Source organism: Amphimedon queenslandica, unplaced genomic scaffold (genome assembly GCF_000090795.2).
Source record: "Amphimedon queenslandica unplaced genomic scaffold, v1.1 AMPQUscaffold_13478, whole genome shotgun sequence".
NCBI classification, from domain to species: Eukaryota; Metazoa; Porifera; class Demospongiae; order Haplosclerida; family Niphatidae; genus Amphimedon; species Amphimedon queenslandica.
Window position 1 is genome coordinate 268,686 of NW_003546286.1, and position 25,239 is coordinate 293,924.

Here is a 25,239-nt window from a genome sequence, read left to right on the forward strand (position 1 = left end):
ACCTGATTTTTGAGTAACTTTAAAAATTCATAAAAAATCTAAATTCAATCAGAATCAACTCAAACTTGCTACATGACATAAAAACATGTATATGTATCAGAAAATAGTATTAAATAAAAAATTGTCTTCTAGTCATTTTTGGCAAAGTTTAGCCAATGATCCTACCTTGGTCTAATTTTTGAATAACTTTTAAAATTTTTGATAAATCTAATTGTGATCAAAATCAGCTTATATTATAAAAATTGAGTACCCTCTTTTTTTCAAGACCATGTACAGGGAGTTTTGTTAAAATTTGCTGCAACATTGTGAAAATTTATATAAAATCCAATTTTGATCAAAACCAGCTCAAATTTCTAAGCATATCATAAAATTTAAATTCTTTTGAAGCAATTCTATCTGACACAAATGCAATTGTTAAGCTTGTTAGCTACTCACTTCAATCGTCACATTGACAAATACAGTTGAGTTGAGTGGCCCTGGATTAGTTCCAGCATCAGAGGCAGTCACTTGGAGGATGATATTATGATATCCATACTCATGATTTATAGCAAGACATGACATTTGACCATTGCCACTGTCTAGTATAAACTTAGTCTGAAGGCCAGCAATACTTGTATTAGGACTGGCACTGTGTACTATAAAACTATAAGATACTTGAGTATTGGGACCATCTTCATCAATCGTATCTTCAGCCTATGATGCATCGAGAGAAAGCCTACATTAATTAATACAGATGCTAGCTAGCTTACGTGGACTGTTAAGCATGAGCTGTATGTATTCTCCTCTGCTATCTCAACACTGTATCCAGGGAGATCAAAGACAGGAGGATGATCATTAATGTCCATGACAGTAACAAATATATCAGCAGTGTCAGTTAGTGGGGATGCTCCATTGTCACTCACAGTAGCAATCATGTGGTAAGAGCTGACTGACTCTCTATCCAGCATTGTGAGAGTTGATAGCTGTGCATTATTTGATCCTGGTGCTGAGTTGAGGGTGAAACTAATAATGGTAATAATAAAGACAGGGATAGTCTAATTAATGACTGACTGTAGGTTAGGCTGTACAGCCCCATATCCATTGAGTGAAAATGAGAGTGTGTTATACAAACTAGTAGCATCATCATCACTAGCCTATTAATAATGACATGTACATTGGCTCTTAATATTACTTTAGCAGGGTCTTACTGTTAATAATGGAGTGAATGAGGTCAGTGGTTGTTCCTCATAAAGTGTAAATGAATAATTTGAGGCATGAAAGTATGGAGTATGATCATTGACATCGTTAACGTGTACAGTTACTGTAGCAGTCCCACTTTTTGGGTTAGACACACTAGCTGGCTCGAATGCTTCAATCTTGATACGAGAGAGAGAGAGAGTGAGAAGGAGAAGAGGTTTAGGATTCAAAAAGGTAGTTAATATCTTACCGTAAATTGGTAGTTTGGATCAGAGAGTGATTCATAGTCTAACTCTCCTGTTACATTAATGACACCAGTGGTTGGATGGATCTGAAACTTATTATCAGCTCCTATGGCTCTATCACGTATCTTGTACATAAAAGCAGCATTAGTGCCCTATAGTATTAAAGCAACATTATTAAGACTAGAGAAACCATTTTTAGTCTTACCAGATCAAGATCAAAGGCACTAATGGTAGCAATGACAATGTGTCCTAGCTCAATATTCTCGTTAACTGTACCAGAATAAGTACCAGAAAAGAATGTAGGAGAATTATCATTGATATCAGATACTGTCAGGACAATTGTTGCATAGCAAGGAGGAGAGTCAGCCATAACACCACTAGATAAATACTCTTGACCCTATTTATAAATATATCTTAAGTTCAGGCTCTAGCTATTATCCTAAGCTTACAGATATTGATACAATGTATCTTGAGATAGTTTCTCTGTCTATAGACCCAGCAAGTGTAACGATTCCATTAGTAGTGCCAATACTGAACAAACTAGAAGCTAAAACAATAATATATGCCCAATCATAATAAGTAAAATGACATTATGTGCATACGATTGGTAGTGAGAGAATATCTAACAGTTCCAGTGCTAGCAGTAGCTGATACTGTTGTAATGGTAGAAGGAGTCTATATAGAAAATAATGTATATATTTATGTAATATTGTGCATATTATTTACCATTGAAGAGTAATGGCCCTCAGGAATAGTAGAATAATAGAATTTCTGGCCAAAGACACAAGCTGATTCCTCATCATTGGTGACATTGACTGTTATTGTGATTGCAGTACTAAGGGATGGCTGTCCTTCATCCTAAAATACATAAACAAAAGAATTAGATAAGATCCGGTTGAATTCTTACTTGAATTTGTATATTCAAAGTGTGAGTGGTTTGTGTTTCATAGTCCAATTTCTTGTGAAGCTCAATGTCACCAGTCAAATAGCCAACAAGAAAATATCCATCCTAAAATAATTAAATATTTTTATAAATTAAATAATGAACTTGACTGCATGCATAGCTAACTGGATTTGTGAGAACAAAATGAAAGTTTCCGGCAGAGCTAAAGTCAGGATCAGATGCCAGTATAGTGTACACAATCCCACCAACAGGCTCCGACTGTTAACATGTTTAAACTATTTTACTGATAGTTAATGCTCTCACGTACCTCAAGTAACGTGATAAGATCGTGAGTCCCATTAGACGTTGGGTTTTCAAAGATTGGAGCATTATCGTTCCTGTCTAGAATCGTGATGACCAGTACAACTGAATCCTATTGAAAGTTAAAAATAATAATGTTTGGAACAACAGTAATTAACCCAACCATGACCCAACCAACGTATCATAATCATAAACACCTTGGATTGAACTTACATTTGAAGCATTAGCAGCTGCAGTCACTGTAAGAGTGATGACATGGGGTGCTAGTGTTGCCTAAAAATAAAAATGCAAATAAACTAAAATAAATTTTTTAAAAGTGTTTCACTCACTTCTCTATCCAGGACATCACCTACACTGACCACACCCTGGCTGTTGATAGTAAAGTTGCTTGTGCTGTTTAGGGACCACGTTACACTAGACTCTCCTGCTACGTGGAAGTCCACTACTTGTGTCCCTGCATATAAACATGTGCAACTGTAATCTGACCTGCGTGCTTAAATTTCAAACTTGCCTGCATTACTATTCTCGAACACATGTGCATTTACAACGCTAGGACCATCAATTTCAACTGGAGAATGTACAAAAAGAAATGCAGCCATTGAAAGGAACCATGGACTTACCTTGACACTGTGTGCTTGCAATAAAGCATAGGAGCAAGAAAGACAAGACTTTCATCTTTCAGAATGAGCTGTCTCGCAGTGCAGGTCAGAGCTGAGCCACGCCCTGATACTTCAAAGAGTCATCATGTCAAAGAGCAACGCAGACCAACAGTCCATGAATAATTTAGGTCTAATGTTAATGGTGTAAACACAGTGGCCTTGCATCACATGCAGTGAAGTCATAATGAATTCTCCTTGACAAAAGAAAAACAAACAACATCTAGACTACAATCATGCAAGCTATCAATTCTCAATAAAATGTTGACAAGTCTACCTTCTTTTCGCTCTCTACTTTTCAGAAGAAAAAACTAAGTTATAAATAATTATATTTATGACAATTTTTTGAGCAACAAACTATACAACAAGTGCATATTATTATTATTACATTATGGCAATTAGAATCTATACACCTTAGTAATTGATACAGCTACAATACTGTATAATATCTTTATTAATAATATTAATATTGATCATCACACAATGATCAAAACTATCATTATTATAGTCTAGTTCTAGTCAGTTTTCCATACACTAGGTCTAATGATACTTGCGAAACATCTCGTGTTTCCGTAGGTGCCTAAACTCGATCATATAGTTCAACAACATTGCCACACCCACAACATGAAAGAATGGCCTTATTCCAGCATTCCTGGGTAATATATATTTGGCTTTGTATGCGTGGAATCCCTGGACAGTCCTTGAAGGAAGAGTGACTGGATTAAGGAAGTTTATGACCCACCCCCCAAGGTTTCTGAACTTCATATCCCAAAAAGACATCTAAAAGTAACTAAAAAGTAACAAAAAACATGAAATAAAATGTACCTTTTCCTCTCTCCGGTCCAAACACAAATCACGTGACTGTGTAACGGGTTAAAATTAAAAAACTGAATGGGCGTGTCTAAATTTAATTAATTATCTAACTAGCTAATTATGGCAGCTTTGATGGCACCTTCCTTTCCAGAGCTATCAGTTGTGATATACAGCTTGCAAATGATGCGATTGCAAGCTATATACTTTCTTTGGGACCTTTTACACATATTTTCAAGGATCAAGAATGGCTGCCAAAGAAGAGAGTGATGCTCCAGTCCCCTCTTCAGGCACTTCTTTGGACTTTCCCTCCACTGCACGTATTGTTACTAACTGGCAGCAGCAAGCAAAGGGTGTCCGTAAGAAGCGGTCTCGTCAAAGCAGCAAAGAGTTCAGTGAAGAGCTCATTCATCTCGCTAGCGAGTATGACAACAAATCACCACACGAGCTTGCTTTTGAGGGCGAGCTGAGCATCCTACGTACTAGGATTGATACATTTGGTCTCTCATTAAAAACCAGAGGTGCTAAAGGTGAAACGCTACTGCATTCTGCTACAAGTGGCAATCAGATAGATACAATGCTCTACCTCATTGAAAGTGGAGTCCCATTGAATGCAGTGGATAAAGAAGGCAACACGGCATTGCATGTAGCAGTCATCAATCAGTGCATAGAGTCTGTTCACATTCTCATTAATAACAATGCTGATGACACTATTTGTAATGTCAATCAAGATGCACCTCTTCACATTGCAGTACGTAGTGCAAACAAGCACCTAGTTGAAGCATTTCTTGAGCACACTAACATTGATATTGTTGTGCCAGGCTACAGAAAACGTACACCACTACACATAGCAGCAGAATTTGATTACGTTGACATTGTCGATGCATTCAATAACTGTTCTCTAGCTGTTCAAGCATTCAAGGACAAGAATTCATTTCGTTTGTGTGCTGCTGATGAAGACAAGCTCACTCCCATTCATTTTGCTGCTCGCTGTGGCTCGTCTAAGGTCCTTGATTTCATGATACAAAATTGCTCTCGACACGGATATCCCGTTGAATTAATCTTACAGTTTCTGGATGAGGAGAATAGCACTCCAATGCATGCAGCTATAGATGCAGGTCACTTAAATATTGTTAAAGTCCTGCTTAAATATGGAGCCTCGCCCACTGTTGTTAATGGAGATCAAATCCCTCCCATACACCTTGCCTGTTATCAAGGTCGAATAGATATTGTTCAAGCAATGATTGAACATTGTGGCCGAGACATTGTTTTTTCAACTTGCTCCGATGGCCAGACTCCATTGCACTGGGCTGCTAGATCAATTCACGGCGGCCAAGTGATTAATTATCTCGTTCAGCAGGGAGCTAATCCAAAGCTTGTTAGTAGAGACGGAAATACAGCTCTACATGCAGCAATAATGCACAATAGTTTAGAGTCCACTCAGGAAATACTTGCAGTTGATAAATGCATCTCATCCATTTGTGATAACGCCGGTCGGAATATAGTTCATTTAGCTGTACTTCGAAAGAGAAAGGCAATATTGCATTACCTTTTAAATGATTCTCCATGCGCTAAAGACCTTGTCAGTCAGCAAGATAACAAGAAATGCACCCCATTGCATTACGCTTTGACAGATAGTCTTGGTGACTATGTATCTATGCTAGTTACAGCTATGCAGCCTCACATACCACACGTCAAGGATGACTCTGGATTAAATTATCTTCATCTAGCAGCTCGAAGTGGCAACTGGAAAGCATTGCGTATCCTCTTAAACAGTTCGTTTGCTAGTAATATGCTTAACGAGGTTTCATCTATTGGTGCAACACCTCTCCATGAAGCAGCAATGCAAGGCCACCTTCAATGTATTGAGATCCTATTGAGTGCTGGTGCCATGCTACACAAGTGCTACTATGGATACACACCATTCCACGGTGCCATTTACAAGGGGCACTATGAGTGTGCAAAAGTTTTATTTGAGGCCCATCCTTTCCAAAAGAACATGCTGTCTGATAAAGGTGAGTCTGCACTGCATCTAGCTGTAGCAAGTGGTTCTCCTAAAGTGCTGAAGCTCTGTCTTGATCTCGATATACCAATCACAAGAAAAAGTAACAACAACACTTTTCTAGATGAGATTATAAAGTCAGGGAACGTAATTGCTGCACGTACAGTAATCAAACATGACCGTTGGCATGAATGCCTCGATTTCCCTGTATGTGAAAGCAGGCCCCATTACTTTATTCAGCTCATACAAACGATGCCAGAGATAGCAGAAGAAGTCCTGGATCGTTGTCATCAGAAAGGCCTTCAACCGAAAGAGCACATTGAGTATTTCGAGCGCTTTGATTTCAAGTACCTTCGACTAGACAACAATAATGTCGAGCCAGGACGTAATGACGATATTGAAAAGAATGAAGAGAAAGTTCCTCTGTTTGAAGAGAATGATGGGGACATGATGCAGTCCCTCAATATCAAATACAAGAGTAAGCATAGTGAAAATCTAGCAGTTGCTTTTGCCACTAGAAGTTATTCTAGCATGGAGGTGTTGAAGAGGATGCTTGCATTCAATCGTGTGTCCCTACTCACTCATCCTGTTGTACGTCAATACCTAAAAATAAAGTGGAGAGGATACGGTCGTATCATTTATGGTACGCACATGTTTTTCTTTGTTTTACAAGTTTTACTGCTCTCCAGTTTTGTTATACTTACTCCCCCACCTCGATTGAATATCACAGATGTGACATTGGAAGTCATCTCATCTGCTTCTAATGCAACTCTGCTTACTGAGATTACAACATCTTCAACAGTTATTCGTTTTATTACTCTAGCCATTTGCTTCATTGATACCATGATATGGTTGGGAAATGTCTTCTCTTTGAGGCTTAGAGCTGTGAACATCCTCAAGCATGAATTAATATGGATGGAAGGGCTAACAATAGGTTCGACATACGCCTTCCTTATACCATGGAAGTTTCATACATTTGGCTTTGCTTTTGTTTTCTGGCAGGCTGGAGCCATCGCCATATTTTCAGGTTGGTTTTCTATTGGCTTGTTCCTAAAACCGTTTGATTTGTTTGGAGTGTATGTCACTATGTTTCTGGAGGTCTTGTCATCTCTTTTCAAAGCATTACTTGTGGCTTCTCTCTTCATCATTGCTTTTGCCTTTGCTCTATTTATCCTTGTTGGAGACATTCCTCCTTTTGGAAGCATTGGGGACTCATTTTTCACAACTTTCTCGTATCTTCTCGGTGAAATCAATTACGAAGTATACGTGAGAAGATCTGATAATGACTCCCTTGCCCATTCTGGCCTAACATACATTTTTGTCCTTCTTTCTGCTGCTATACTTGCTGTTGCTGTAATGAACCTTCTCATTGGTCTAGCAGTTGGAGATATTGAAACTATTAGAAGGAATGCACTACTGAAGCAGCGCTCAACTGAAGTCAGAATATTTACCAGGATAGAGCCATGGCTTCCTAAATTTGTCATACGACGCTATGACAAGAGATTTCATAACATTTCCCCAAACAAGCCGGTTTCTGTGATTAGAAAAATCTGGCGATATTTCTGGCGTACCTTGAAGTCCTCGGATGAAGGGGAAGCACCAAATTTAGAAAAGATTTTAGAGCGACAGCAGCTGTATATCAACTGCCTTCAACAAGAGATAGCTCAAGCAAAGAAGCTTCATCAGCAGCAGCATGAGGAATTGAAAGATTTGTTGGAAACGATTGTTCATCAACGAAGCGATGACTAAATGTACATATATTCTGTTAAAAGTAACTATGCTATATTATTTTTGTGTGATTATAAATACTAACGATATCAAAATTTTTATTCAAAGCAAGACAATAAGGATCTAAAATAAGGCAACAGTTACAGTTGTGTACATTAATATGTATAAAGCAGTGTTTCTTTAGTAGGGCAAACAAAAGGAGCATTGGGATCAAAACCAGTCGATTTATTCATTGATGGAGTTAACATATTGTTCCATAAAGCTTTTGCAAATGCTTGGTGGGCTTTTAAAGAAGGATGAAAACAGTCCAACTAAATTTGTGAAATAATCAAATGAAATAAAAAGTTATTATTATGCTTACATTTGAAAAGAAGTCATCAGGGATATGGTCTAATTCAGTATTTGAAAGAGCAGGTTGACTTACAACAGCAAAGTCTGTGTAATTCTTGGTATGATATTCTTTAGCAATCTGCAGTAGATATATTGCAACATAATACTAAAGTTGCTCAAAAATTTGGCCAATGACCAAAGGGTTATAGCCTTTGGTCTCAAGCCAAATTTTGTCAACAGGACTAGGAGGAAATTTTGCATTTTTCTCATTTTTTCTGATGCATAAACATATTCTTATGCTGTGTATCAAGTTTAAGCTGATTCCAATCAAGCCTGGATTTTTTTTAAATATTACAATTGATGATGATTTTACCTTTCTCATCACATCATTGAATTTCATAGCATAGTCATCCATCATTTGCCGATCCTCATCAGTCCCTGTCCACAAACACTGACAGTCCATATGAAATAATTTATGAATATTCAGGCAATAGTCTTTGTGTTTGTTTTTCTGATATACCTTTTGGAGTGTATACAAATAATGTTTGCTTTAGCGGCATTCATGCAGACAGTCATGCTACATACCAGTGATATATTGAATAGCTCCACCAAGTTAATGAACACTCGTGGAATATCTGAACGTATCTCTTCCATAATTCCACGTAAATCCGACTCAAGTTGCTCAATGGTTATATTTATTCCAGAACATCTACAGTGAGAGCATTAAAAGGCATTGCTATATAGTCTAATACATACTTATCACACAAGTCATTGTAACCTATTAGAATTGTCAGCAGCTTCCAGTCCTGCTTCATATCAACAGAAGGATTCTATTAATTGATAATAATTAGCACATGATTATGATAAACCTGATATGAATCTTACATTTCTGAGTTGATCGAGCAGATATGGAAGTTGGACCCCTTTGAGGACAACTGCTGGGGCTCCGGTTTGAGCAGCATTAAAAACATCTTGTTTTGGTACATAATACTTGGGGAAACATGTCCTTCCAGAGCAAAACTAAATAATAATAAGAGCATATAATACTGATTTGATGTCTGAACATACGTACTTCACCGACATGAGATCCTAAGCTAGCCCCAATAAGGTCTGGATTATAGTGTTTTAAGAAAGATGGTATTGTAGTGGAATTTGGGTCACCGCCTATTGAAAATGAAATACCCTAAAAGTAAATGTGTATAGTAAAACTACAAGATGGATTCCTCAAATACACAAATAAGTTACTCTGTATTCAAGCAGGTCTTTATATAAATTTATGTTAAAGCCCATTGCTGCAAAACCTAGACCACAGAATAGAATTATTAAATGTCACTTGCTACATATACCTGCTGTAATGCTGTCACCAAAAGCCATGACCACTTTAATGTCTTGAGGCCTCAGCTCTTGAACTGACTGAGCTGGATGAGCCAGGGGAGGGAGTGGAGAACAATTAAACTCATTGCCACAAAGAACAGGTCCAATACTAAAGCAAAGGCAGAGAGCTAAAGTAGCTAGCAGCTTCATATTCCTCTCATTCAGTTTTGACTTTTACGGTCAAAACTCTTAATATATAATATGCATGTATATAGAAACATACGCATAAAAACCAGCAAAACAGCTTAACATAAACATTGAATCTGAAACTAAAAATCAGTTTGTATAAATAAGTGTGGCATTAGTGGGGCACACGAAGGGGGCCTTAAAATCAAAATTAGATGTTTTTTGAGCAGCTGGAGTAAGTAGGTTATTCCAGATGACTTTAGCAAAAGCCTGGTGGGCCACGAGAGATGGATGAAAACAATCAACCTTAAAACATATCGTAAAAGTGTTTAAAGTCATTACAAGATGCTTACATCAGACATAAAGTCAATAGGAGTGTTTTTAGCAGTACCATCTCGAATGCCAGGCTGAACAACAACGGCAAAATCTTGGTAATTCTTTTCACTGTATTCTTTAGCTAACTATTTGGAACAAGACATTATATTGTTATGATAACAACATAAAAGACATAAATGATTGTTTATCATCTTTCAACCTTACTAAAGCAACCAGTCAGTGTATTGCTTAGTAAACCAGAAGTTTATGCTTGCTTTACAATTGTAGCAATGAAATAATTCATTATGGTATATAATGTACTATCAACAAGGCCCAATTTAAAACATTAAGTGTTTAATGTAAAACCTTTATATTAAAAAAATGCACTTCCCCCTTGTATTAAACAAACCTTCCTCAATCTTTCATTATATTTAGCAGCATAATTATCAATGTCTCTCCTATTACAAAACACAATAAATCAGTCAAATATACTTATAGAAATCCTCAACCTTGTATCATCGCCAATTTTTCCTTCTAAAAAGACGCACAAACACTCTATGGGAAGGAGTCGATGAATATCCTCACAATGAGGCATTGTCTTTGACTTTTCATATATCTTTAAGAAGTTTCAATAATAATATAATATTTAAATCAACAATCAATGCCTCACCATTGACATATTGAATATCTCCACCAAATTCACAAAAACTTTTGGGATCTTTGAGCGGACTTCTTCAATGACAGAACGCAGATTAGTCTCGAAATCGTCAGCTGTGATATAAGGGACATCACCGGAACACCTGCAATGTAATACAATCATAAACTTGCTTCTATAAACATGCTATCCACGCAAAATTGCAACAAGTAATAATAAACATCAAAGTAGTCTGACTATCATGTGACAATAAACAAACACACTGGCATTGCCAGTACACTAGCTCACCCTATGCAAAGATCATTAAAACCAATCAGTATTGATAGAAGCTTCCAATCATCTCTCATATTCACAGATGGATTCTATATGAGGCAAGCGTCACAAAAATGATTACAAAAACAATATTTACTAATGTCAGTTGCTCATAAAGATATGTAAACTCATGTTTCTTTAAGTTAGGGACCATGGCTCCACTCTGGGCAGCATTAAAGACATCTTGCTTGGGTCTGTACTGATCAGGAGGGCAAATTGGACCATAGCACAACTAAATACACTCATTACAACCTTTTTGAATAATTATAGTCCATACCTCGACAAAATGCGATCCCAGACTGCCACCTATTATATTGGGAGTATAATGACGGAGAAATGAGAAAATTGTCTGAGCATTAGGATCTCCACCAATGAACCATGAAATACCCTAACAAAAACAGGAATAACAATAACAATAATATTTCTTTTTGCCATTGGGTGGGGCTACCCTTAGCAAAGGTGTAAACGATAGTTAAGTAATCAGCTTCAGCTTAAACACAGCACAGTTCAATTCTTAGGAATTGCATTACTAAACTCACCCTAAATTCATATAAATCTTTAATGCCATCTTGTCGTCCCATTGCTGCAAATGCTGTAATCAATCAATTGGATAATAAATACCATTACAATACATTATATACCAGCAGTTACACTGTCTCCCAGTGTCATGACCACTTTAATGTCTTGAGGCCTGAGCTCGTGGACTGACTGAGCTGGACGAGCCAGGGGAGGGAGGGGAGGACAATTGAACTCATCAGATGCGATAAACCCAAAGCAAAGTAAGAGAGAGAAAGAACTAACGAGGTAGCGAAAAGACATGCTAATCATACTGATCTGATCCGAGGTGCTTAGCTATGCTTGGCTAATAGCTATGAATTTCTGAAAATAGGCGTGTTAAACACACCTTTTAAGGAATTTTTTACTTTTTTATTCATTGCGGCCCTTTCATAACCATATCTTCATCACAGTTTCAAATTTCAAACCTTTAACTTGTAAGTAATCATTGATATTTTAGAGCTTGATTATTTTTAATGTACACTCTAGACCAGCTAGATTTTAGTGATCCAGATCCACCCATTCAGACTTGACTATAAATCTAGTTTGAGCGTATCTATGGTTTGAGGCATAGATTAGTCTCGCAGGTAGCGAAGGGTCGTGGCGAGACTAGGCATAGATCTGTAAATTTATGATTGCCAAAGCTCCTGTTGTACTTGTAATTATTTACAGCATTAGATCTAAGTGCCATTGAATTAGTTTAGATATAATTTTCTGATTTATATAACAAGTGGAATTTGGCATGTGTTGAAACTGAAACTAGATCTTATATTTTTATCAGATGATAGCTGGCTTATTTATGTTAATTTTTTATTCAGGTGATGGCTTTCTGTATTAGGATTTTAATCCTGGTATTATTTATCACTTCCTCATTGGCAGCCGAAGAAGAGTATGTCATATGTGTGGATCTGCATGAAGGTGGTCATGATTCAGAATGTGATTCGGTTTTTACTAATTTGTCAATGGCTTTTGATAAATATCGCCTCTCTAACAATACCAGGTTCGTAATTTATCCTGGGACTTACAACTTGCCAGTGATTGCATTTATTCGTGTATCGGACGTGATGATTGAAGGAAGGATGGGCGAGGTAGTTTTTGATTGCCATGAACAAGGAGGGTTATTGTTTCAAGCTTGCAATAATGTTTCACTAATAAACATATCTTTTCAAGAGTGTGGTGCAAAATTATCTGAACCCCCAACAGCAAATGAGCCACTGAATGCTACTTTACAATTTTTTCAGTGTTTTGACGTATCTCTGATATCGGTTAATATATTCAATAGTGTGGGCTTGTCTGTATTCTTCGATGGTGCTTTAGGTATCAACAATATTGCCTCCTCAAATTTTTCAGGCAATACTTTTGGTATGGTATTCATTCTGCAATCTATAACAGGGTCTACTACTATCATAGAAGGCACCGTCTTCGAATTTACTAAAGGGAATAGCGACATTACCAAGCATATATTTTTATTTTCTAATGAAAGTCATTACGATATTGGTGGAGGACTTATGATTAGCATCGAAAATGATGCAGAAAATAATAGTTTCATAATACGTGACTGCCAGTTTAATTACAATAGAGGCATTTATGGTGGAGGCATGTTCGTCAGTATAACTAGCAATGCTACAAACAATTTGATTGATGTTAGCAATACAACTTTTTTCCAAAACAATGCTATTCAAGGAGGTGGTGGAGTCAGGCTGCAAGTCTCATACAAAGATGATGCAATTCCTCAAAGGAATAACATAACTATAGTCAAATCTCATTTCATTTATAATAATGCCACTTTTGGAGGAGGTTTGTCACTCATTGCAGACCACGGTAGCAATCAGTTTATATTTTTTGAGTCTCGGTGGATTTCTAATATTGCCAATACTGGTAGTGCTATTACCATGTCATCATGGGTTCTTGCCTTATTTAATACGCTAGTTATTCCTCAACCACACTTTACCTCATGTACATTTTACAACAACACGAAGCTTAAAACAGAATTGCTTGGAAAAAGTATTCACTCTACAGGAGGCACTTTTTATATTGAGTCTGTTTCTGTTCATTTTAAACAAATTAACTTCACTAATAATGTTGGGACAGCAGTATACGCAATTAATGGCAAGGTGAACTTTGAAAAAGATTCTATTGGTGTATTTGTTTCCAATTCAGGTAATGATGGTGGAGCCTTATCATTGATTGGTGACTCTGTACTCATTTTAGCACGAAATGTTACGCTTAATTTTACTGGTAATAATGCTACTGGTTATGGCAGTGCAATTTATGCCTTTATTACTAGACAATATAAAGACTCTATGTTTTTTGATTGCTTTGTTCGATACAGGAATAAGATGGTTTCACCTAATAAATGGAATGTGACAATTATTTTCAGAGAAAACAGCAATAAAATAAATGACACCATATTTTCAACGGATATTAACTTTTGTAAGTATCATAAAAATTCTTTGCTTTTTTGTAACCCTCAATGGAATTTTGGGCCTAACACTGAGTGCAAACAAGAAGTGAAGACACTGCCAGCCTTGATTAAATTTAAATCATCTTACGACAAAGTAGCCACACCTCCTGGTAATGTCACACTGATGAATCTCAATGCTACTGATGATAACAACAACATTGTAAACTCATACTTTGTCATAGCACAGAATACATCACAAACTAAAGTTGCCGACTATTTTCAGTATGTATCAGATGACCACATTAAGCTACAAGTATTATCAGGATCATCTTTTTCAAATGCCAGCAGCAATCTAACTGATACTGTTGAGCTACGAACAACATTTCCTCGTGTATTAGAAATACGAGTACCAGTCATAGCCCTGCCATGTCCTCCAGGATTTTTCTTAAGTCCATTTTCTGGTCTTTGTGAATGCAGTCAAAGTAGTTTTGGTGGAGGCATCATTCATTGTCTAAATAATTTTACAGCACTGATTAGAACAAGGCATTGGATTGGATATTCTAATTATACTGATTCTGTAGTTGTTGGTCGCTGTCGGTTTTGTGCTGCTCGTATAACCAATTCTATTAATGGATTTATTACGTTGCCGTCATCATTTGAACAAGTAAATGATGTACTTTGTGGTGGCGATAAGCAAGGTGTTCTTTGTACAAAATGTCAAAATGCTTCATTTGCTCTTAATATTCTTAATTTTGAATGCCTTGACTGTAGTGCTAAAACTTATCGTTATACTTGGATATATGTAATACTGACACAACTCCTTCCTGTTGTCTTATTATTTTTAATTCTACTGTTGACTAATTTCCATCTTGCCTCAGGTAATCTAAATGGTGCTATATTCTTTGCACAGACTATTACTACTTCACTGGATATCAGTGGAAATGGAGACATCCCTATTAATAGTATAACAAAATCAGATACAAACACCAAGATACTCCTGACAGCGTACAGTGTGCTTTACAGTATATGGAACTTGGACTTTATTGAGCCTATCAAATATTGCTTGGCACCAAATTTATCTATAAACACAATATTTGTTTGGGAGTATGCTGTTGCAGTTCTTCCATTGATTTTTGTTGGAATAATTTATGTATATTTCCTTCTTGATAACAGGATAAACTTCAAGTGTCGCTTGAAAGTTAATGCTTGTATTAGGTTTTATGAGTTTTGGAAGTCAAAAGTGGAACAAAAGGAAGCTTTAAGGAACATTCTCTCCTCATGCATTATTCTTGCTTATACACGCTGTACATTGAACACCTTATACATTCTCAATCCAACATATTTAAGAGATAATAGTGGTCATGCTGTAACTACGGTCCCTTATTTTGATGGGTCTACTAAATATGGACAAGGCCATCACATCACATATATGATAATTGCTTTGATCATTCTTGTTGGTTTTCTATTGCCAGTACCTGCATTGCTTCTTTTCCATCGACATAATCCAGATGTAGAAAAAGGACAGCCATTTTTTAATGTTCTTCTTGCTTCATTTCAGCAAGATTTCAAATCACCTGACAGAGAAAGTATTGGACCAAATAAAACTGCTGTGGTTAAATGGCTTTATAATAAATGGATTTATGACAAACGTTGGGTTCCAGGACTCTATTTCCTTTTAAGAGTAGCTCTTTCTGTTGCATTTGTTTTGTCTCCTAACTTTTTGATGCAGGCAATTATACAGCAATTACTAGCTGTACTCATGGCAGCAGTTTTCTTGCTTTTACGACCATACAAGTTAGACAAGCACAACAGTATTGATGGTTTCATATTTTTGCTGATCATAATAATCAACAGCATCTCAATATACCAGTATGCTCTTTCAATGGCTATGGAGGATCTCTCACTCACTGCTTTTATTATCCAGTACATTCTTGTTTACATCCCAATGGTCTGGATTGCATTCTACATCTTGAAAAAAATCAAAAGTTCCTGCAAAAAAAGAGGAGAAGGGTCAAAATATATACCAATAGTATCAAAAGCCTCAATTAGATCCAAATCTAAATATCTTTCAACAGCAATATGATGTGTAATGTAGTAACTTTTTAACAACAATGACTCTGTGTGTGCGCGTGTGTGTGTGTGTGTGTGCGTGTGTGTGTGTGTGTGTGTGTGCGTGTGCGTGTGTGTGTGATTAATTTTAACATTAATTATTTATAACTATTGTGGGTGTGGTTTGTTATTCAATTAACAATGGACACCCTACCACTACCCAGTCTTCAGATGTACACAGTGTTTAGTGGGCTAGGACTCTTTTATGCAGTGGCGTATGTCCTCACAGCATCAGACAGCAACTTTGTAAATGCCTTGTGGGATGATGCGTGGTGTGCTACGGTGAGTTAATGGGAGTTTAGAGTCATCTTTTATTGATTGATTATTAATTGTTTTGTGTAGGCTGTTGTTAATTTTGTATGTTGCCTGTTCTTCCAGTTAATGAGTTTTCTACATAAATCAGTTTTTGGAACTCTTCGTAGCACAGAGAAGAGAGTAAGTAGTTTATTTGTACATGTACATGCATTTATGTGTACATGTACACGTACATGTATATAATATTTTAGCAATAATAAAAAGAGATTTCCACGCATTTGTCTATGCATGTACACAATGGTGTGTAATCTCAATGATTCTATTCTTTTTCTTGTGTAGCATTTGCAGGACAAATTTTGGAATTTCGTATTTTACAAGTTCATATTCATTTTTGGAGTCCTCAACATTCAAGAGATACGTGAGATGCTAGTTTGGTGCTCCTGGTTTGCTCTGATCGGCTGCTTTTTATTAACCTCTCAACTTTGCAAGGACCGCTTTCTTTACGTGAGCTAATAATTCCAAGCATTTCACTACTATAATATAATTGAGCAAATCAATCGTATGAGTAAATGAATGGATGCCAATTACTAGTCTCGTTGCCCTACCGCTTTGCTTTTTATAAATGATTGTTTTTTTGTTCTTTTTTGTAGTTATCATTTTCTCCTTCTACTCCATCTTCGTCCCATGCTAAGATGATAATGTTCCTTTCTTGTATATTAGTCTCATGTGCTGGTCTCTTCATGGTCTGTGCCATCATTGGCTGGCAGTTTGGCTTTAATTACTTTGCTTTCGTATTCTCTGAAGTATAACAATATTGAAACTGCATTACGTTAATACACTGCTAATTTTTGTCTTTTTCTGAGCTTAACTAATAACTTTGCTGTATCATATTTAACTATTGCTTTATTTGCCTGTTTGTAGATATATGTCTTGTTCACGTTGACTCTACTAACACTCATTAGGTAAGCCACTATGTCTCCCATCAAAATCTACTCCTTATGCATCCATTCCTTTTGTAAATTTCTTTTACATGCTTTTCAATTTCTTTTAACAGGCAAATCATTCACCTTTGGGACATGCATCATGAAGGATTGTGGGAGAACAGGAATGTCTATACTTATTATGCAGAGTTTGTGTTGGAAATCAGTTCTCTTTCTGTCCAGTTTTTTCATCATCTACACATGCTGGTTAGTATGAACATTTTGCATGTATAGTGCTTCCTGGTGCAGTGTTAGTTATTGGCCATACCAAATTTGAAGCAACTTTAGAATTTGGAATCAACTCAAACTTTCTACATACCATAAGAACATGCATACATGCATTAGAAAAAATGATAAAAAATTGATTTTTAGCCATTTTTACAAAATACCCTGTACTGATTTACGGTAGGGTTTTTTTCAGACTTGGCATGATTATTTTTTTAAATGGCCATAACTCGAAAAATTTAAGTCAGAATCAGCTCAAACTTTCTACATAGCATAAGTACATCAGTATGTATCAGAAAATGTAATAAAAATGGGGGGTGATTTTGGAGCCATTTTTTACAAAAAAACCATGGGCTATAGTACAGGGTATTTTTCAGATTTTTGCATATTTTTAAAAATGGCCATAACTCGAAAAATTTAAGTCGGAATCGGCTCAAACTTTCTACATAGCATAAGTACAAAAATATGTATCAAAAAATGTAATAAAAATGGGGGGTGATTTTGGAGCCATTTTTCTGAAAAAACCATGGGCTATAGTACAGGGTGTTTTTTAGATTTTGGCATATTTATAAAAATGCCTATAATTCTAAGAATTTAAGTCGGAATCAGCTCAAATTTTTTAAATAGCATAAGGACTTCAATGTGTATTAGAAAATGTAATAAAAATTGAGATTTCTCTTCTATCTATTTTTGACAAAAATCCTGTACTATAGCCCATGATCCTTGGCCAATTTTTTAGCAACTTAAAAAGTTTCATTTGGTCGGAATCAGCTTAAAAATCTAAAAATGTGTGAATTTTCCAATCGACAAAATACCCAATTTTTATGTATTTTTTTTATTCTTCCTATAGCTCTTTGCTAATATGTTTCTAAGTGTGGCTAGTCTGATCCTACTCATGAAGCTACGTTTCCTTTATCAAGAAATACAGCACAAATTGAAAAGGCACCACAACTACGTGATGGTTAAACACACTTTGGAAAGAAGGTAATACAATCCTAGACACAATCATCCACTCTCTCACTTTCCTTTTTTGTCTCTTTTTCCTTTTTTTGTCTCCCTTTTTTCTTGTAGCTTTAATTTGGTGGGCCCCAACGAATTAAGGCATATCCAGGAGACTTGTGCTATTTGCTGGGAGAAAATGAACACTGCCCGACAGCTGCCCTGTGGCCACGTTTTTCACTTGTAAGTAATATGGGTACAATAAATTTACTCTTTTTTGTAGAGCACTAACTTCACATTTATTTAGTGTTCCATTTCTTGCATTAAAGTTTAACATTATAGTTGAGTGTTATATTTTATTAGCGGCTGTCTTCGTTCGTGGCTGGAACAGGATCCTGTGTGTCCAACATGCCGTCAAACTCTTGACACTTCTCTCCAAAGAAACTCAAGGGAACCGACCACAGGAGATCAGAGATCAGGCGTAAGAACAAGGAGAAGAAGGTTAGTATAAAATGCTATTAATTTATTGTACATAATAATTATAAATATACTATTTAAAAACTTGTATAATTATGCACGTGTGTAGGAATTGGTTGCTGTACTTTAATGGTGCATCAATCGCTAGCTGGTTGCCAACCTTCTCACTTGAGCTGCACCAGCCCCCACCTCACCATCACAACACATTCAATGCTGACATGGACAGGGAGGTCAGTTTCAGTTATTAAAACACCGTTATAGCTATAGTTTTTGACCTACATGTACATGTTGTAATTTTCAGTAATGACAATGCAAGAATTACAAATTATTATTTTTGTTTTTTGTAGGTTAATCATGTCCATACAATGTTTCCCGATGTCCCAGTTAATGCTATAATAGTTGATCTGGCCAATACACACTCGGTCTCACAGACAGTTGATAATATACTTTCAGGGCTCGTTCCCTCTCGGACCTCAAATCAAAATACTACAGAAGGTTGCATAATTATTATTGCTTTAGACCATTGTATACTGTTTATAGCAGGACCTATTGATTACCGTATAGCGGGAAATTTTCAAGGGACTAAAATTTGGCAAATTGCTAAATTTTGGTGATTCACGAATCTTAATTTAGTGAATCTGTGGCCACGCGCCATTGAGCATGCGCATAATGGCTCAAAATGGTGGATTTTTATCTTGGCAAATGGCTATCAAAATACCAAATTCAAAATTTCCCGCTATACGGTATTATTGTGATCATCATGTGCTCTAATTATAATTCATTGGTTATGCGTCTCATTGCAGATCATCAGGATGATGTGACACCGGCCACCAGCACTAGCGATATTGATGAAGCAACTGTCAGACAGAGAGACACTGGAGGGAAAAACGAAGAAAAGGAAAGAGAAGAAGAAAATGGAAAAGGAGCTCAAAGCTCAGACTTTAGTTCAACCGACGTGCCTTCATTTCAGACCAGGAAGCAAGAATTGATCAACGCTGCCAGAAAGTAAGACAATGTTAACTTTCATATTATTATTGCTTTGTTTTTATATATTAGGAAATATCTTCAGAAACATTCACACTTAAAGCAATGTTGAATAAAAAACAACAACAATTTACTTTTCCCAAAATAATTCACTCTTTTTCAAATTTTCAATTATGATTAAATTTTATTTGTATAGTTTTGTTATTATTATTGTTATTGTTTGTTTGTTTGTTTATTTTCCACCACCTCCTGATTCTTCTTTTGAGTCCACTTGTTGCATCAGGTCGGATATGTTCTTCTCTAAATCGTCGACTCTTTTACCCATTTCATCCAGTATATACACACACACACATATATCAGTTAAGGGAATTCACTATGGCAGAAATTGCATACACAACAAATTACATTGCTGAAACAGCATCAATAATTATGAATGCTATTTTAATGCATAAATGGTAGCCTTTCAGAATTTTCCAATTCAAATCGTATTATTCAGTATCGTTACATGGTATAAAAGGATATGTCTACCAATAATCTGTTCGCTCATTTGCTGGAACTTGTTTTGCTATAAGAACAAAGTAATGACAATAATAATAATACTAACGCTTCACTTTATACCATATCTCCTAGCAATGTTTCCACCTATTTGAGAGAAAATACAGAGAGAAATGAAGCATTAAAGTACACTCTAAATTATTTCAATAAACTTACAAACTTGGCAAGTTCTTCAGGAGATTGATTGGCATCATTCTCTCCCTCTACCAGCTCTGTTCTCTGAGGCTCATCAGACATTTTCACAGCTATTTAGCCACACCCTTAAAATGCCACACCTCCTCATTGTATGGCCACGCCCATTAATAACAACATGGCGGCAATAAAGAGGTACGTTGTAGTTGGAGGAGGTATTGCTGGCGTCTCCTGTGCCGAGCAGGTTAGTCATTAGAATTAAAACATTTATTATATATTTTTAGCTCTCTCAAATGGATCCCACGGCTCATATAACGTTAGTCAGTGCCTCAAAGCTCATTAAATCCGTCACCAATTTTCAAAAGGTAGTGAATCTTTAATTGTCCACGTGTTGTATTTTTAATGCAATAAATTTTTAAGATAAATTTAATGCTGTAATTAATTTTTTAGCTCGTCGCATCGTAATGATAATTTACTATAAATGATCAATTTAATGATGTCAGTAGTACTCTCTCAGACTACATGTACGTGTAATTGTAATAATTAGCTGCCACTCAAATTATGTACAGTGTATGTACGTGCAATTAAAATGTGTGTGTTCTTGTAGGTAACAAGAACGCTGGAATTATTTGATGTCGAAGAGACAGATGTCAGCCATTTAACCCGGTCCTGTTCTAACGTAACTGTAATCAATTCACACATGACGTCAGTCAATCCAGATCAACACGTAAGCCTCTTAACTAATTATAATGTGGATACATCTACATGTACATTTATGGAATTAAAACTTAATCTTATAATAAAATTTTTAAATTCTGATTGAGACCGAGAAATTTTACTGGTCTCTTATTTCATTTTATTATGTGCACAGATCATTCACCTTCACAACAGTCAAGCCTTGTCCTACCACAAACTCTGCCTCTGTTTAGGAGCTCGTCCCAAAGTACAGGCCGTCTCTTACCATCATTCACATGTACTACACACTAGGCGACCCACTTCTCACGAATATGTAACAGCTCATCACCAGGGATCATCCGAACGATGTCATTGGCATAAGAGACACAGAGAGTGTGGGAGTAAGTTTAATGGTCCTGCATAAGCTGGGGATTTACACGTTAATATTGTATTGCTACTAAAGCATAACAAATAGCAGTGTATGAGTGTAAACAGCTCACAGAGTTGTAATGCTTTTCCACTTAGACAGATACATGATACTACTACTGGAAATCTGGCACGCATACCAGTTTTATTACTCATTATTTGTACTTCCGTATTGAAGCTATTTGCTGGACACTCATTTTTCATTAGCTAATGTGTAGTTGTCATAATTGTAAATTCTTGGCCTAATAGTAATGAGATTATTTTTTAGACACTCCAGCATAAGCTAAGCTCAGCACGTCGTGTTGTCATTGTTGGGAATGGTGGAATAGCTACAGAACTTGTGTAAGCATTTCTTATAATTTGATTGTTTATGCATTTCAATACGTTGCCGCATTTTTCTTTCCTTTCCCAAAATTAGTACATGTATTTTGTTTTTGACACTCGACATTTAAGTTTGCCAAAACACGAAATCTGTTTTTTATTTATTTTTACCACATTGTATCTTTGCATTAATTGAAATTTCCTGCTTTTCATAAAACTCTGTATTATTCTTGTTATATCCCAGTTACGAGTTAAGCGGTTGCACGGTGTTATGGGTCGTTAAGGACTCGAGCATCAGTAGTACTTTCTTTGATGAAGGAGCTGCCAGTTTCTTTCTCCCTTCTCTCAGGACACAAGGAGAAGCATCAGGGACTGGAGGATCAGGAGCAGCCCCTGATGAAACTGTTAAAACTAAACCTTTAAAAAGGATGAGATATTTGCTGGACCCTGTAGGTACATTATTATTATTATTATTATTATTGTGACTATTTATTTTTATTTTATGTACAATAGATCAAAGTGCCAGTGGGGAAGGAAAGGACGATACCAGTGGTACTGCAATGGGTAGTGCATTGGGCCCTGACTGGAGCTCAGGTATAAAAATGATTGGGAATAACAAGGAAAAGGTAAACTTGTTTCTATCAAAATGTGTTTGTTGTACCTGCGATGTTTGTGCTGTACGTATAACTACGTAATAGTGTATACTAATTATAATCCTATTGCTTTGGTATATAATAATTATACAGATCAATGCTCTCTCTTTTATACAGGGAAGGAATGTACATGTTGAGTACAATTGTGAAGTAGAGAGGCTCCTTGATTCACAGGAGATGAAGTCTTTGTCTCTCACGGAGACTTTACTCTCAGGAACAGAGAATGAATCAATCGATTCGGATAAAACCAGTTGGCCCTTTTATGTGAAACTAACTAACGGTAAAGTGTATGGAGCTGACTTTATTGTATCAGCTACTGGAGTTATACCGAATACTGACCGTCTGCTCGATACAGTAAGTACATGTATAAAGGAAGAGGAAATGTCCAGATATCAAGAGAGAAACAAGGAAAATGGACAAGTTTACTTTTATGTCATCATGATTGTTTTAGATTGATATATCAAAAGATGATCTAGGCCTGGTTGTTGATGAGGAGATGAGGACTAGTGCAGTAGATGTATATGCTGCTGGTGATGTGTGTACTACTAGCTGGCCCTCAGTTCCTAATACCTGGTTTCAAGTACATGTACTATTGCTCATGCATTAATAGCTCCCTACATCATTAGATGAGGCTATGGAGTCAAGCGAGACAAATGGGAGCTTATGCTGCCAAATGTATGTTAGCTCACTCAGGTATGCTTGTTTTCACATATGAAGCATGTTCTTAGCTAATTTAATTAGTGCCTGCATTCCTATTGACAACTCCCTTTATTGTATATTGAGTGGGGGATACTGTAGTATAAATAGCACTTGTAACGCAATACATGGAGACTGCTTTCTTTGGAGAGAATTACATGTAGTTTAGTAGTGGACTAATTTGTGGCGTAAGATGTAATAAATGCTATCATAACAAAGAAACTGTTTTCTTATACTATTATATGACAAATATGCTTTTAAAGTCACACCAAGAGCTTGCTCACACACACACACACGCACTGACATAATTTTTTTTGAACTTTAAATAGGAGGTGAGTCCATTACACTTGATTTCTGTTTTGAGCTGTTTGCTCACGTGACAACCTTTTTTGGATATAAGGTTAGCATGTTCGGTTTCGTCTATATGTACTGTGTGTCTGTATGTACATGTACATGTACATCCATGGTTTCATGGAATATGATATGCTAGCGTGACACTATAGAAATTATTACTACGTCATTCCTCTGTGATGTGCTGTGTTGTATTTGTCTTTGTTCACTCATAATATTTTTAGTTTTATTTTATTATTTTTATATACATTTAGGTTGTTTTGCTTGGTTGCTACAATGCTCAGGGACTTGGTAAAGATTATGAACTATTATTAAGAATAACTAATGGTAAAATGAATGATGAATTAATGTGTCATGAACCAGTTTTTGAAGCAACTTTTAAAGTTTCTATTTCGACCAAATTTGAGCAGCTTTAAAAATTCATTAAAAAATCCAAATTTTATAAGAATCAGCTCAAAGTTGATACACAGCATAAGAACATGTATGTGTATCAGAAAAAATTATAAAAATGGAGAATTTTCTCCTAGTTAGACATTTCAGCAGTGCCATTTGTAGTAAAGAATGAACGCATCATTAGCATATAAATAGGCATAACTATTTTGTTAGTTCTATTTATGTATTTACGATAACTTTGCCTGCCGTACAATAGTAATTGCTTGATTAGTGATTATGCTTATATTAAGTGCTTCCTTTTTGGGAAATTTTTCACTAATTATTGTTATTTCATATTTTTTGCAGGCGTTGAATATGTTAAAGTCATATTGCAGCATGGGAGAATGGTCGGTGCTATTCTCATCGGTGACACTGACCTGGAGGCAAGGAGAACATCTATTAGTGTGCATGTACACGTGTATAGCTATGGATTATAACCATTCCCTTCTATTTTACCATCTTTAGTTACAATTTTAAGTATAAGTTGAGCCAATTTACCAATAAAAGGAGTTTTGTAACTTGCAGACTTGCAATGCTATTATAGTAGAATGTTGTGTCATAGCTTAATTTTCCGTTGATTCAAAATGTGATTATTTTAGCTGTTGCCTGTCGTTTTTTGTTTGTTGATTTATGTATGTACATTTTCATACTGAAACTATTCAGGCTAGAAAACTTTTATAAATTGTTGTTTTAGACCGATAACTTTATTACTTCTGCACATGCCACGCACGCCATGTTTTGAATATTCTATCCTGCTCTATTTTGCGGCTATTTTTACAAGGTGCTCTGTGTTTTAGTTTTGGTTATTACTATTTTTTTAATATTATTTTTTGTTATATTTAGGAAACGTTTGAGAATCTTATTCTCAATCGGATGGATTTGACAAGATATGGAGAGAATTTGCTTGACCCATCTATAGATATTGAGGACTACTTTGATTGATTAGAGCAAGAGCAAGCCCATGAAAATTCTTTTTTGTCTGCACAGTGCACATACACATGTAGCATGCATAATTGAATATATAAAGTAGAATCTATTATATTTGAGGAAAAAATGGTCAAGATCTACTATCTGTCAATTAATGTAGGCGTGGTTTTCGTATTTCTGTATAAAATCTCGAAATGACCATTTTGGCTT

The 25,239-nt window shown here is 36.0% G+C and overlaps 8 protein-coding genes across 8 annotated transcripts in view; 4 read left to right on the forward strand and 4 right to left on the reverse strand.

Annotated features, from left to right (window-relative positions):
- The window catches only part of LOC105312062 (cadherin-23-like), an 18,156-nt gene extending 14,685 nt beyond the window's left edge, over positions 1–3,471 (reverse strand). Inside the window, exons 1-16 of the mRNA XM_019994297.1 lie at positions 3,246–3,471; positions 3,137–3,193; positions 2,955–3,079; positions 2,839–2,898; positions 2,633–2,737; positions 2,491–2,583; positions 2,329–2,430; positions 2,148–2,279; positions 2,024–2,096; positions 1,871–1,968; positions 1,627–1,818; positions 1,427–1,573; positions 1,188–1,355; positions 1,051–1,133; positions 750–1,002; positions 436–693 (exon numbers count right to left, since the gene is read on the reverse strand). Coding sequence (XP_019849856.1) covers positions 436–693; positions 750–1,002; positions 1,051–1,133; positions 1,188–1,355; positions 1,427–1,573; positions 1,627–1,818; positions 1,871–1,968; positions 2,024–2,096; positions 2,148–2,279; positions 2,329–2,430; positions 2,491–2,583; positions 2,633–2,737; positions 2,839–2,898; positions 2,955–3,079; positions 3,137–3,193; positions 3,246–3,300 — 2,001 coding nt within the window. The 5' untranslated portion in view covers positions 3,301–3,471. The remainder of the gene's footprint in view (positions 1–435; positions 694–749; positions 1,003–1,050; positions 1,134–1,187; positions 1,356–1,426; positions 1,574–1,626; positions 1,819–1,870; positions 1,969–2,023; positions 2,097–2,147; positions 2,280–2,328; positions 2,431–2,490; positions 2,584–2,632; positions 2,738–2,838; positions 2,899–2,954; positions 3,080–3,136; positions 3,194–3,245) is intronic.
- A 635-nt stretch (positions 3,472–4,106) lies between these two features.
- Positions 4,107–7,906, forward strand: LOC105312063 (transient receptor potential cation channel subfamily A member 1-like). Its single transcript, XM_011404408.2, has one exon. It carries the CDS (start codon positions 4,339–4,341, stop codon positions 7,840–7,842), a length of 3,504 nt encoding a protein of 1,167 aa, XP_011402710.1. The 5' UTR covers positions 4,107–4,338; the 3' UTR covers positions 7,843–7,906.
- On the reverse strand, positions 7,879–9,701 carry LOC105312064 (phospholipase B1, membrane-associated-like). Its single transcript, XM_019994306.1, has 9 exons — positions 9,498–9,701; positions 9,397–9,452; positions 9,224–9,334; positions 9,037–9,171; positions 8,908–8,981; positions 8,737–8,860; positions 8,525–8,671; positions 8,183–8,290; positions 7,879–8,132 (listed from the first exon to the last, which is right to left on the reverse strand). Exons 1-9 carry the CDS (start codon positions 9,673–9,675, stop codon positions 7,977–7,979), a joined length of 1,089 nt encoding a protein of 362 aa, XP_019849865.1. The 5' UTR covers positions 9,676–9,701; the 3' UTR covers positions 7,879–7,976.
- Positions 9,686–11,797, reverse strand: LOC105312066 (phospholipase B1, membrane-associated-like). Its single transcript, XM_011404411.2, has 10 exons — positions 11,575–11,797; positions 11,473–11,525; positions 11,211–11,321; positions 11,031–11,165; positions 10,910–10,983; positions 10,637–10,766; positions 10,476–10,582; positions 10,376–10,424; positions 10,005–10,112; positions 9,686–9,957 (listed from the first exon to the last, which is right to left on the reverse strand). Exons 1-10 carry the CDS (start codon positions 11,759–11,761, stop codon positions 9,802–9,804), a joined length of 1,110 nt encoding a protein of 369 aa, XP_011402713.2. The 5' UTR covers positions 11,762–11,797; the 3' UTR covers positions 9,686–9,801.
- Positions 11,798–11,869: 72 nt separating this feature from the next.
- On the forward strand, positions 11,870–16,076 carry LOC109580771 (uncharacterized). Its single transcript, XM_019994301.1, has 2 exons — positions 11,870–11,925; positions 12,307–16,076. The coding sequence occupies exon 2, from the start codon at positions 12,310–12,312 to the stop codon at positions 15,973–15,975; it is 3,666 nt and encodes a 1,221-aa protein (XP_019849860.1). The 5' UTR covers positions 11,870–11,925; positions 12,307–12,309; the 3' UTR covers positions 15,976–16,076.
- Positions 16,077–16,118: 42 nt separating this feature from the next.
- LOC100637500 (E3 ubiquitin-protein ligase AMFR-like) lies at positions 16,119–20,025 on the forward strand. The gene is made up of 13 exons (XM_019994305.1): positions 16,119–16,283; positions 16,344–16,436; positions 16,596–16,760; positions 16,907–17,059; positions 17,178–17,218; positions 17,311–17,443; positions 18,312–18,445; positions 18,533–18,643; positions 18,764–18,901; positions 18,987–19,107; positions 19,225–19,372; positions 19,681–19,882; positions 19,934–20,025. The coding sequence occupies exons 1-13, from the start codon at positions 16,143–16,145 to the stop codon at positions 19,971–19,973; spliced, it is 1,620 nt and encodes a 539-aa protein (XP_019849864.1). The 5' UTR covers positions 16,119–16,142; the 3' UTR covers positions 19,974–20,025.
- On the reverse strand, positions 19,991–20,694 carry LOC105312050 (heat shock factor-binding protein 1-like). The gene is made up of 4 exons (XM_011404381.2): positions 20,573–20,694; positions 20,480–20,503; positions 20,384–20,426; positions 19,991–20,194 (listed from the first exon to the last, which is right to left on the reverse strand). The coding sequence occupies exons 1-4, from the start codon at positions 20,651–20,653 to the stop codon at positions 20,094–20,096; spliced, it is 249 nt and encodes an 82-aa protein (XP_011402683.1). The 5' UTR covers positions 20,654–20,694; the 3' UTR covers positions 19,991–20,093.
- Positions 20,689–25,172, forward strand: LOC100637625 (pyridine nucleotide-disulfide oxidoreductase domain-containing protein 1-like). Its single transcript, XM_003385056.3, has 15 exons — positions 20,689–20,792; positions 20,833–20,913; positions 21,156–21,275; positions 21,420–21,491; positions 21,565–21,624; positions 21,918–21,991; positions 22,215–22,423; positions 22,484–22,596; positions 22,741–22,977; positions 23,075–23,203; positions 23,250–23,316; positions 23,649–23,719; positions 23,925–23,997; positions 24,409–24,485; positions 24,946–25,172. The coding sequence occupies exons 1-15, from the start codon at positions 20,703–20,705 to the stop codon at positions 25,042–25,044; spliced, it is 1,572 nt and encodes a 523-aa protein (XP_003385104.2). The 5' UTR covers positions 20,689–20,702; the 3' UTR covers positions 25,045–25,172.
- Positions 25,173–25,239: the final 67 nt, after the last annotated feature.